Source organism: Typopeltis vanoorti, chromosome 21 (genome assembly GCF_054136105.1).
Source record: "Typopeltis vanoorti isolate ZY-2024b chromosome 21, IOZ_Tvanoo_1.0, whole genome shotgun sequence".
NCBI lineage: Eukaryota > Metazoa > Arthropoda > Arachnida > Uropygi > Thelyphonidae > Typopeltis > Typopeltis vanoorti.
Window position 1 is genome coordinate 87874505 of NC_143569.1, and position 12656 is coordinate 87887160.

At 35.9% G+C, this 12656-nt stretch overlaps 1 protein-coding gene across 4 annotated transcripts in view; it reads left to right on the forward strand.

The window, feature by feature from the left end:
* The window catches only part of LOC150095088 (REST corepressor 3-like), a 207022-nt gene that overhangs the window by 111468 nt on the left and 82898 nt on the right, over positions 1 to 12656 (forward strand). For all 4 annotated transcript variants that reach the window (XM_090410972.1, XM_090410971.1, XM_090410974.1 and 1 more), the window contains one exon: positions 6790 to 6864. In XM_090410972.1, the coding sequence (XP_090267098.1) occupies positions 6790 to 6864 (75 nt within the window). The remainder of the gene's footprint in view (positions 1 to 6789; positions 6865 to 12656) is intronic.

Genomic DNA, 12656 nt, shown 5'->3' on the forward strand with positions numbered 1-12656 from the left:
TATATAGCTGATATACGTTTGATCAGATTGAAATATTATTATTATAAACAGCCTTCCATGGAATCATGAGATTCATCATGACATGTCTCACTTACCAGCAATATCTGTCATATTGTACCTTGAACTCAGGTATTCTATTTTTCCTCCACGTTATGAATAATCCCTACCTTATTAGATCGGTAAACCTCCCTTTAGTCTTAATATCATTATTATTGCACGGGCACCTCAATGGAGTCCTAAGACTTATCATGGGAGATGCAAAATATCAACACAATATATATTGTATTTCTCGTTGAAACCATTCACAGACAAGGCACTCACAACTGACTCAGATGACCCATTCCATTCGTTCACCATTTACCACAAGAAAAATCTAGTCCTCATACCCCTGCTAACTGCACTCTTACTCAACTTCCAGGGATGAGCTCTTGTCCTCCTGCCCTGTCTAGCCATGTGCTGAAATATTTCCTTTCTGTTAATATGCTATTAAATCTCTTAAGGGACTGATATGTTTCAATCATATTTCTCTCTCCTGCTTCCCCCCCCCCCCCCAATAACCAATGTTTGCAGTTCACAAACTCTGAATCTTTCCTCTTAGGGAGCATTCCACAGACCACTTACCTTCTTGTTCACTAGCCTCTGGATCCTCTTCACCACTTCCTCATCCCCAAGAAACCCAGGTGATCAGACTTGAGCACAGTAATCCAAATGTGGTCTCATATCAAAGCTTTATAAAGAGGAATGATAACTCCCTTATATCTGTTTGTTAGTATGTTCTTCAATGACCATGTATTCCTGTGAGCTACCTTGGTTACTTGAGCAATATGCCCTCTAAACTTCAACTCTCTGTCTTCCACTACTACCACTTCTATTCCCAAATTATTTTTGGCTCCATCAATTTCTTGGAGTACAGTTCCCTCAATATTAATACATGGCTTGTGATCTTTGTATCCCAAAATGCATTACTTTACAATTTTCTACATTAAACTGGCATCTATTATGTTTTGCCCATGCTGTTAGCCTATTTAAATCATTCTTTACATCACCTTGATTAACTATCACCCTACCCAACTTGCATCATCATTAAACAACTGAATATCTCACTTCAAATTATACCTAATATCATTTTATCTACAAATTAAACAACAGTGATCCAAACAGAGATCCCTGTGGCCCACCACTAGTCATCCCCTTCTCTGGATTCTGCTCCTCCATATACTACTTTTTGGTATCTGTCTAGCAGCCATCTTTTTATCCATATCACCAGTTTCATATCCATCCCCATTTGTTATAGTTTGTGTAACAGCATTCCATGTGGTATCCTATCAAACACTTTTGCAAAATCCAGCAGTATTATCATGTAGCAATTCTCTTTATCCAACTCAGCTGTCACTCTATTATAAAAAAAGTGAGTGGAGTAGTTGCTTAAGGTATGACTGACCCTTCACAAACCTATACTGCTCCTCTTAGAGTATCATATTATTATCACCTATTCCTGAATTCTCTTTTGACTTTTTCATTATCTTTACAACAACTCTTGTGATACTGATTGTTCTCTAATTTGCTACCACAGACTTAGATCCTCCTTTATGCAAAGGAACTGTTTTGCCCTCCTTCTGCTCTCTTGATATTTTTCCAGAGCTGAGACTTAAACAGTGTAGTCAGAGGCATCACCAGTTCCCCTTCACATACTCTTAAAATGTTAGCTGATATCCCATCCAATCCTACAACTGAGTTTGCATTCAGATTCTACAATATCCTAAGTACCTCCAGTTTATTGATCTCTGTTCTTACACCAGTCCCTATCATCTCTGCCATAACACTTGGATAGCATACTTTACTTGGATGATATATCTTTGCAAAATAGTCAGTCAGTAACTTAACAATTTCGTATGCCTCTGTCACCTCTCTAACATCTGCACTCATTAAAGTTATTCTTCCATAGTCATTCTTTCTCCTTTTTGCCACATAATGAAAAAAAATCTTTGGGATTTCCTTTAGCTTGTTCGGCTAATTTCTACTTTTAGTTTTACCTTCCGTACTATGCTGGTCACCTTTCTCCTTATATACTATCCATAATATTTTCTTTGTTTGCAGCCTTGCCTAATTTCTTCCAATAATCTGATTTTGATTTCCTTCTCCTTGCTGGTCACTTTTCTTGCCTGATCCTCGTGCTGTTCATGAGGTTTCCTTTCTCTTTATATACCCTCCACAACATTTTCTTTGTTTGCAGCTCATGTTTAACGATACTACTCATCCATCTAACTCTTGTTCGATTTATCCTCCTGACCTTGGGTATACAGTGTGATATCGCTTCTTTCAGATATCCCTTGACCATCTCCCCATGCGCTGCAAGCATCTCCTTCCCTTACAGATCTTTATGTCATAGTACTGCTTCAAGCTGTATGATAATCACTTGCTTTGTAGTTTCATATTATTAAATTCATTAAATATTATCAATTTTGCCAAATTGAAGCCTTTTAGGCTCTATATTTTTTAATAATAATATGCTGAAAGGTCATTTGTGAAGAATGTAACTCTTTGACATATGATTGCTCTGGTATTGATATGAGAGTTTTTAAAGCTCTTAGGTTTCTATTGTCAGAGACCAGGCCTATGCGCACTGGTAGCTTTTCAGTCCCTTGGCTTGGCTGATATGGCATGTGGTAGGTTTTTGTCTGCTGTGGCTTTGAGTTGACACTTGCTGAGGTGGTAGATTTTGCCTGTAGTTATGCTGAGCTGAGTGTTTTCTGGTGGTTTAGAGATTCATATTCATAAGAGATCTACTTTTGGATCTACATGAGAGAGACACAGAGTGAACTTTTTTAGGTCACTAACAAGATTTTTGAACTTGGACAATTTGAACAAACTTGTTGCCTGGTTTCTGATGAGGACCAACGTTTGAAACAGCTGTCAAGCGAGTGAAACCACACTAATAAAATATGACTCTATGGGCTTCTGGACATAGTCCATGTCCTGTAAGTAGTGTAGACCAAGGCAACTACTATGTTGATTGTTTATTCTAATATAAACTCTCTGATAAAATTCAAAACTTTTAGGTTTCTTTCATTTGGCTATAAAGTGATGATGGATGCCTAATATCCTCATAAAATATTACCACTCTTGTAAAATTTGCAGGTTATGGGCTTTATATTTTAGTATTATATTTTATTATTATAACTAAATAGTATACTGTACATAATTAAAACAAAATGAAGTTTAATAATTCAGTAAATTGTTAATATTTTACATCAGCGTAGGAACTGTGGATAAAAGTAGTTAACATGTATGTATAATGCTTGAATTTACAATTTAATTGTTTCAATCTGCAGCACATGTGATAGTAGAGAACATTATTAAAATTCAGAGGAAATATTCAGAATTAAGTTAAGTTTAGGAAACAGGGATAAACTCTGTTCAGGAGTTGCTCATAATGTATACAGCAAAATCTTCTCCTACTAATATTTCCATTGCAGAATTACAAGTACTCTCTCTCTCTCTCTTGGTTAGAATAAAAACATTACTTTCATTATCACGTAAATATAAAGGCTGTAATTGTTATGGATACCTTGGAATACAATAAACAGCTTATATTATTGGTTTGGTGTAATTGGTATTATTGCAAAAGTAACTAAGACTGTGAGGCTAGTATATTATGCTAAGCATAATATGTGTGTGTTTGTTTCTCCCCTCCCCCCCCACACATACACAGATCAAGGTTACCAGTTATAAAAGGCTTTGGGGGGGGGATCATCTTGAATACAAAAGAACCAAGCTTTGTTTGCAATGCATGTGATAATGTAGAGGACAATATGAAATAAGAAGCATAAAAATCTTCTATGCTATTTGGAGTTTTTAAATACAGCAAATTTGATAGATAGATGCAATTGGGATATGAATGGTACTTTAAATTATTCTGATACTTGTAGAAATACCACAAGCACTTGCATTTTGCATTTTTACATATTAGACAGTATTTAAATAATTATAAGAACAGCAGTATTTTATTGTTCTGAAGTAATTTGTAATGCTCTCATTTATTTATTTAAATAAAATACCCATCTTTTGTTGTCTTTTTAACATACAAGGACTCCATTTTGCTACCATTCTTAGGTGTTCCCTTCAAATGCATTTCCTATGCTACAACAAGACCTAAGCATCAAATTCATATATCACTCAAACAGTTTCAATGCCTTTAAAAACTTCCCCAAAAAGCAATTCTTTCCATAAGTATCCTAGTTTTTGAAAAATTTAATGTTCTTACAGCAAGGCTTAACTCTTTTATAGTATATAGTATTAGTATTATTTCCAAGCCACCATCCAAAGACTCATTGCAGGATTTAAAACACTCACATACCATAATAACTATCTTACCTTGCCTTGAAAGAAAAAATTATTGGATGCCATCTGAAGAAAACTTCTCAGGAAGGGATAATCAAGGTTTTTGTTCTGCACAAATGTTCCAATTTTCATCCTTTAGCTCAAAGCTTACTTTTTCTTTTCTTTATAGTCTTTTGAAACCTTTTCTTAGCCAATTTGCTTTCCTTTCAGGATGAGGAAATAATAGACAGATGACAACTATGATTGAACATTTTCATGTAAAGATATTTTTATCATAAGCCACTCTTCCATGGGCCTCTCTCCAGACATCTATGCTTAAAGTTCTGAAGTTGCTGAACAGATGCTTCGAACTGTTGGTTCTTATCACAAATCAGGCAAAAATTCAGGATACCAAAGTGGTGGAGCAAACCATTCTGCTCTCCTAGGAAATCCGTTCAATCCTGATCAAATTGCAGTCTGTCGTGACTTCACTTATTCAAAGATGAATTTAAATATGAGTATAAGGTTAACTACACAAGGAAAGAGTTCTTCTTGGAAAGTAGCTTGCTTAAAATTAAAGATATTTTCTTTATAAAATTTTTTAAATTACATATCATTTTTCTCTGTCCAGGAAAGTTCATAAGGGGATCTTTGATTTTATGGGATGACAGAATCGCTATTTTCAAGTTGTATTATATCCTGCAGTATTATCCAAGACAAGTGATGAGCAACCTGCCTAATTTAATTTCTGCCAGCCATCTAACGTTGGTTAGCAGAACTGTTGAGAGGATTATAGGGTTGACACCAAAGAGTTCTTTTGTATGGTAGAACAAGGTGAAGGAGTGAGTACAGGTGGGGCCATCCCTGGAAGTTGCTAAAGGTGGTTATGAGCAAGAGAGTGAGGAGTGGTTTCTTTGCAATGAGGCAATTGAACCATGGAATGTATTGCTTGATAGGGTGGTGAGAGCACAAACAGTGAAGGAGTTCAAGGAACAGTATGATATACTTTATGTTGTCTTGAATGGGACTTCTACATTGAGTATTGTGGCTCGATGGAGGTCCTGAATAGTAATAATAATAAATATATTTAATGTTGGAGCACCAATATATAACATACTAATGATTATCATACATTAAAAATGGTTTGAGCACTACCATCCATTTTGGTAATGCATTCCACTCGACCCATCAAGCAAAATATGCATCAACCTTATGCATGAAGGGGGAAGGTTGCAAAACCTATAGCTTAGAGCCAAGTGGAAGCAACATAGATCAGACTGGGAGTAGTTAGGAAATTTGGGAGAGTGAACACTGAAGTAACATTGCCCATACTTGAAAGGATAAGGCAAGACTCATTGCACATTTTGCAGAAAACATGAATTGGATTAATCCATGATTTCAGTGCCTTATCTCAAAAATGATTTCTTGTCATGTTACTTCAAGGATTCTATCAAAGTGGTTTGTTCATGTTGCAACCTGGAGAGAAACTAAGTTCTTTTCATGTGAATCCTACTCGTGAAAGGTTGTAAACTTATCATACACATTTAGTACATAGGTGGAGCTGAGGTTAGATATTCTGTTTACTCCACTCCAGAGATCAAACAGAACTTTTTTCTAGCCATTGCATATCTCCAGTAAGTGGGATGGCAGAATTGCACTGGAAGATGAAATTCATCTATAACCTAAAGATATTCACAAAAATCCATGTCATTGATGGATTTGAATCTACAGCCTGTTGGTTGGAGAGTGTATATGCTATTGACATGACCAAAAGCGAGGAAATATCCTTGTGATAGACAAAGAATTGTTGCTATTAAGATTAGTGAATGACAGTGAATAAGTAAAAATACATTCCTTGAAACCATTCTATCATATTTACATATATTAAAATATGTAATATGTACGGCTTTTTTTAGCATTTCTCTTTTTTAACATTTTTACTATCTGTAGTATCTAATTCAACTGCAAATTGTGTTAATCATTTCCTTTGTCTCTGAATATTGTGGACAGTCCAGTGTTTCTCCTTGTGATGACGTTTCAGTTGAACAGAATTGATATATTGTTAAAATTATATATATATATATATATATATATATTGATACAGTGCTAAAAATATAAATATAATGTGTGATAATCAGTGCTGGTATTCAGAAGCTTGGAAGATGACAGTGGACTCATTTGGGAAGCCAATTGCATGATTAACTGTCCAGTAGTCTGGCATCTTAAACAATTAGTGCTGGATTATCAAAATTTTACTCTCTCTATATATATATATTCTAACCTGTCTCTCATACCATTTTTAAAAAGTATGAAGTGGAAATTAAATTTGTTTATCCAGATGTTTTATGTTTATTAGCATTTGAACAAGCTTTTTTCATTAAAAAGTTTGCCATTCCAGTAGTAGCTTTCTTAAATAATAACCATCTGAATTAGAAATTTGATTCATTTGTGAATTTTTACAATTTCTAGAAGCTTGTCCAGAATATGCACCTGAAAAAGCACTTTTGGTTTGGTCTCCTTGTCCTGATATTCCTGACAGCAAATGTAAGTATAAAGAATTTTGTGTAGGTGATTTTTTTTTTTTTTTTTTTTTTTTAGACCAATGCATAGTAAAAATATTAGGTGAAAGATGAGGTTGACTCTTCCATTAGTCATCCTTATCTTTTGCACTAGCCATATCAACATATTGAAAAGTATAATTGTTTTTGCCAATTTGTCTTTGGGCATTGATTCCAATGATAGAGTAGGTTGTCATTGGAAAATATAAAATAGAAATGATGAAATAAATATTACCATTTTCAGAATTTTAATAAAGACATTGGAAATATACTGTTGGACAAAAAAATTTAGATATCATCTTTGGGAATATATGGAGAACCTTTTTAAAGTTAGAAATGAAGCGTTGTAAAACTGAAATACACGGGTGTCCAAAAGCTAAGGATGAACTACATTTTTACCTGTATATGAAAAAATTTTCATGACTACAGCCAAATGTGGACATAAATTTATTGCCAGCATAATAATAAATTATATTTCACAAAAAAATATGTTATAGATTTCATACAAATTAAATTGCAATACAGTTTTGGACATAAGTTAAGGAATTAGCGTACAGTGCAATCTAGCATGAGTCTTGGCTACTCCTGTGATAAATGATCATGGGTACAGTAATGGTTATGTAATGTCGAATGGGATTTCACAGGTCTGTAATGACATTACACAAGGGTAACTATGGGTACAAAGCGACATTGAAATGCATGTACACGAGTGCAAGAAGTATGAGGAATAAGAGTGAGGAGTTTTTGACATTGGTAGGCTCAACTTGGCCAAAAATTATAGGCATCACTGAGATCTGGTTGATTGAAAATGATATAGTTACAGGGATAGAGTGTAAAGGGTATTGTATTTTCAGGGAGGATAGAAGGAAAAGGACAGGTAGTGGGGTATAGCTGCAGAATTACAACCAACAAAATTAGAACTTAAAGAGGATATTAGGGTGAGGGAGATGGTTCATTTGAGGCTACTGGTGTGAGATATAGGCAAATATGACAGAATATGTTGTTGGATGTTGCTATAGACCAGAGGGTCCACAGGAAGATGTAGATGCCATGCATCGGCAAATCAGCACAATGAGTGTAGTTCAAACAATTATTATGGGAACATTGATTGGAGGGAGGAAAGGGGGCATAGCAAGATGGAAGTGGGATTTATACAGTTGCTGAAGGATAATTACCTGAAACAACATGTTATAGAGGGGAACAAGGGGTTTGAGGGTGTTGAATCTGATACTAGCATCACAATATGTATCCGTAACCAAGGTAGACACTCTGCCTCCAATTGGGGAGAGTGACCGTGCAGTCTTGTTCTGGGAAGTTGTCAAACATGTGAAGTTCTCTGTCAAGAAGGGGTTTATCTTCAATTATAAGGCTGGTTATTATGAGAAGCTCAGGAGTCATCTTGGAACAGTGTTATGGCTTGAGAAGCTAAAAGGAAAGAATGTCAATAGTGCATGGCAAGTGGTCAGAGATTACTTGAGGGGAGCAGTTCAGCCTGCATACTGAAGGTCAGGTTGGTAAACCAAGTTGGAATTGAGTGGATGAGTAGGAATATAAAGCAAGAGCTGTAAAAAAAAAAAAAACATTGTGGAGGAAATATAAAGAAAAAGTGATCAGCATATACTCATGGGCAGTACAAAGTGCAAGTAAGAAGGGTGATTAGTATGGTAAGGAAGGCCAAATTAGACTATGAGAGAGAGAATTAGCCAGTCAGAGAATCAGCCAAAGTAAACCCAAAAGAATTTTTTCTTTATATAGCAAGTAATAGGGAAAATGACTATGGTAGAATGATTTTAACAATGCTCATGGTAGGAAGGTGACTGAACCAAAAGGTGAAATAGTTGAGTTGCTGAGTGATCATTTTGCAAGGGTGTATCATCCAGGGGGTGATATTTTACAGTTGCTGCATATCAACATTACTGTGGATGATCAGCATATTAAAAAATATGAATGTGAACACAGCAGTGGGACTGGATGGCATATTAGCCCTTGTACTACGTGAATGTACAAGAGAATTGGCATTGTCTCTGACGAAGTTGTTCAATCTAAGTCTCATCTCTGGCAGGGTTCCAAGGGAGTGTAAAGAGGGTAAGATAGTACCATTGCATAAAGGTGGCCCCAAGACAGAGGTAACAAACTACAAACCAATTAATATATTAGGAGTGGTTGTTAAAGTTTGGGAAAGTTGGTGAAAGGTAAAATACAACAGTGGGTGGTTAGTGATGCGATACTGTTTAGTGGACAGCATGACTTTGGAAAGGTAGGGCCTGTATTATTAACTTATTCACAATTTATAATAAAGTGACCACAGAATTGGATAACGGTAATGGCTACGCTATGATACTTCTCGACTTTGTCAAAGCATTTGACAGAATACCACATGGAAAACTATTACAAAAACTGGAGAGGGTGGGAATGGATATGAGGCTAGTTGCATGGATAGAGAGATGGCTGATGGACAGACAGACACCAGAAAGTAGTACATGGTGGAGTGGAGTCTAGGAGAATAATGGTGACTAGTGGAGTACTTCAGAATTCGGTACTAGGGCTACTACTCTTTAATTTATATATCAATGACATAGGGAAAGATTTAAGAGCAGATATTCAGTTGTTTGCTGATGATGCAAAACTGAGGGGAGCAATAGTTGATAAAGGTGATGTAGATGTCCTACAGGTTGATTTAAATAAATTGACATTGTGGCAAAGGATAATGATTGTCAATTTAATGTTGCAAATTGTGAAGTTTGCACTTCAATTTGAAAAGGTTGCATATGGTGTATCATATTGATGATATTGGTTTGCAGGAAATTGATGAGGCTAGGAACTTGGGGATAATGGTTGACAAAGAGTTAAAGTTCAGAGGGCATATTGCAAAATTTAGTAAAATAGCTCAACAAATTACTTGTATGTTGAAAAACATTCTAACAAGTAAAGATAAGGAAGTTATTATCCCTCTTTATATAAGGCTATGATTTTGCCACATCTTGACTTTTATGCACAGATTTGGTCACCTGGGTTTTTTGGGGGACCAGGAGGTAGTAATGGTAGTTGAAAACATTCAGAGACATTTGCCAAGATTCTGTGGAATACTCCGTGCAAGGATAGGTTGAAGGTTTGTGGGTTACAAAGTTTAGGTTATAAATTAAAAATACCAAAAAATTATATATTTGGTTTAATCATGTATCCAAGTGTAAGCAAATAAAGTTTGCGCCTGAAGTATTTATTTGAAGTCATTAGCTTATGTATACAAGTTGTCCCAGTCCTGAAAATACTTCAGGTGCAAACTTTGTTTGCTTACACTTGGATATAGGATTAAACCAAATATATAATTTCTTGGTATCTTTAATATATAGTATAAGCAAGTGGAAAAACTTCCGATAACTATCTCTAATCCAGAGAATTTTAATAATAAGGTGTGATACCTTTTGACTACTCATATATGGAAAATATGACTTTGGCATTACTTCAACCCTAGTATCTGGCTCCCACTGATGAAACTTCAATAAAGGTTGAAACTGGTCTGTGTGGGTGACCCTTCTCACAATGCATAGCATTATACATATCTTTAAGGATATGTGCTTTGCATTATGGGATACTAAGGCAAGTGATGTGAAGTCATTAGCTTCTATATACAAGTTGCCCCAGTCCTGAAAATACTTCAGGTGCAAACTTTGTTTGCTTACACATGGATAAAGAATTAAACCAAGTATATAATGTCTTGGTATCTTTAATTTATAGTACTGTATAACCAAGTGGAAAAACTTCCAACAAAGTTTAGGTTAATAGGCAGAAAATAGAGGATATGATAAAAACTTTTAAGATATTAAAGGAGTTTTCTAATATTGATACAAGTGAAAATTTTCAATATATGACAAGAGAACTAGAGCCATCTGTGGGAGTTGTGTAAGAGTGTGGTTAGTAGGGATGTGCAGACCAGATGTTTTGTGTGGAGAGTGGTGAGTGAGTGAAATGGATTTACCAGAATTGGTTGTTAGTTTCCTGATGGTTAATGGATTCAAGGAGAGGTATAATAGGATTTGTGCAAATGACGGTTAATTTGGGTGTCCCGCAATGAGTCTCTGGACTCATCATGCGATATCACATGGAGATGCTGTAAAAAATAATAATATGTATACCCCAATTTACGATGCAGCTCTCAAAATGTCATACCATGCTTCGCACCAAGTGATTCAGGAGTTCTTGAGGCAGACTGGCCCACTTCTCCTTCAGACCATGAATAAAGCCATGCGTGTTTTCTTTAGAGGAATTTTGAGCAACAGTGCATCTCTCTATCAAATGTTTTCTATAGATTTGAGATCTGGGGAGTGTGCTGTCCACTCAATTTGATTAATATCCTCAGTCTTCAGAAGTATCTCCGCTGCTCATGTGTGATGTGTTGTGGCATTGTCATCCAGAAAAATAAATTCTTTGCCTATAGCACTGTGGAACAAGCAAGCATGATGTTGAAGAACTTGCAATATCGTTCAACAGTTATAGTTCATTTTTCTAGCACTTGTACCTCAGTGCATCCATTAAGCATAATGCTTCCCTACTATCCCTCTAACCATATCTATCCCTCTCAGGAACATTCTCGCAACTGTAACCAGTACCAATTTCACATCAGATCAGGTGTCATCTAGAATCGAAGAAAAGACTAAAATGACTCCCATCTTTAAAGAGTACATTGGTGTCTTGTCCAATTTTTATGGATATAACACCACTGAAATGAAAACATGCTTTAGGATGAGCTGTGGATAAAGGGACACTGACTACACGCCTTTGGATGTACAGGCTTCTTGTTGAAGAAGCCTTGTCACAATTTGTCTAGAAATCTGCATAGTATGCTTGAATGGAGCAGACTTGCAAGCTGACCAGCCATGGTACGTTGATTTCGTGTTGCTGTTATAACCAAAAATCTGTGTTCATGATGTTTCAGATGTTTGCTAAGAGGCTCTTAGCAAACATCTGGAACACATTCCATTGGTTTAAAATGCTGCCCAGAGCCTGGATACAATGTTATGTGAGATTCCAAGCTCTCTAGCAATGTCGGTAATTCTGTGGCCTTCTTCAAGCTTTCCAATAATTCTTCCAAGTGAAATCATGTAGATGATTTCCTTGAGACATTGCAAGATATCTAAGTTTATGGCTTTATTCCTTCATGAAAAGAGCTTCCTTCAAATGCAATTCACTTAGCAGAGCCTTTTGCCTTATATTCTGTTGAGTGTTACCACATGACCACTTTGTGCATGATTCATGTGTACTCGCTTTTAATAATTGTCAGTTATATTGCCACAAGCTGATTTGTCTGAATTTTCAGTTATAATCTTCAGAAATAGCGTTCATCCTTGGGTTTGGGACACCGGTGTATATTATCAAGAAATATGCTATTTTTAGAACTAGAATCTTTACAAATTGCTTCAAAATATACTTATATGATTATTTCTCATAAATATTTGCATATTGGTGAATATACAAATTTAGAACTTAATTTTAAGATGCTGTAATGTTGCAGTAGAGCCTCCATAGCTCAGTCAATATAGATGAAGCCCTTTGGTCGGAAAGACCCAGGTTTGATGTTAGGAACCTTTATCTGGTCTCTTTCAATAAAAGGTGAGTTAGACAGTCTCATATGGATGTAGGGGGTTTTTCCACCTGGAAACTCGGGTTTTTCTTCCCCCAGAACAGGCAAACCAGATCGTGAACACACGCTCTACAGACATAGGACACCTCCAGGAATAAGGAGTAACCAACCTGTTTCGTAGAATTTCGGTTCAGAATGCC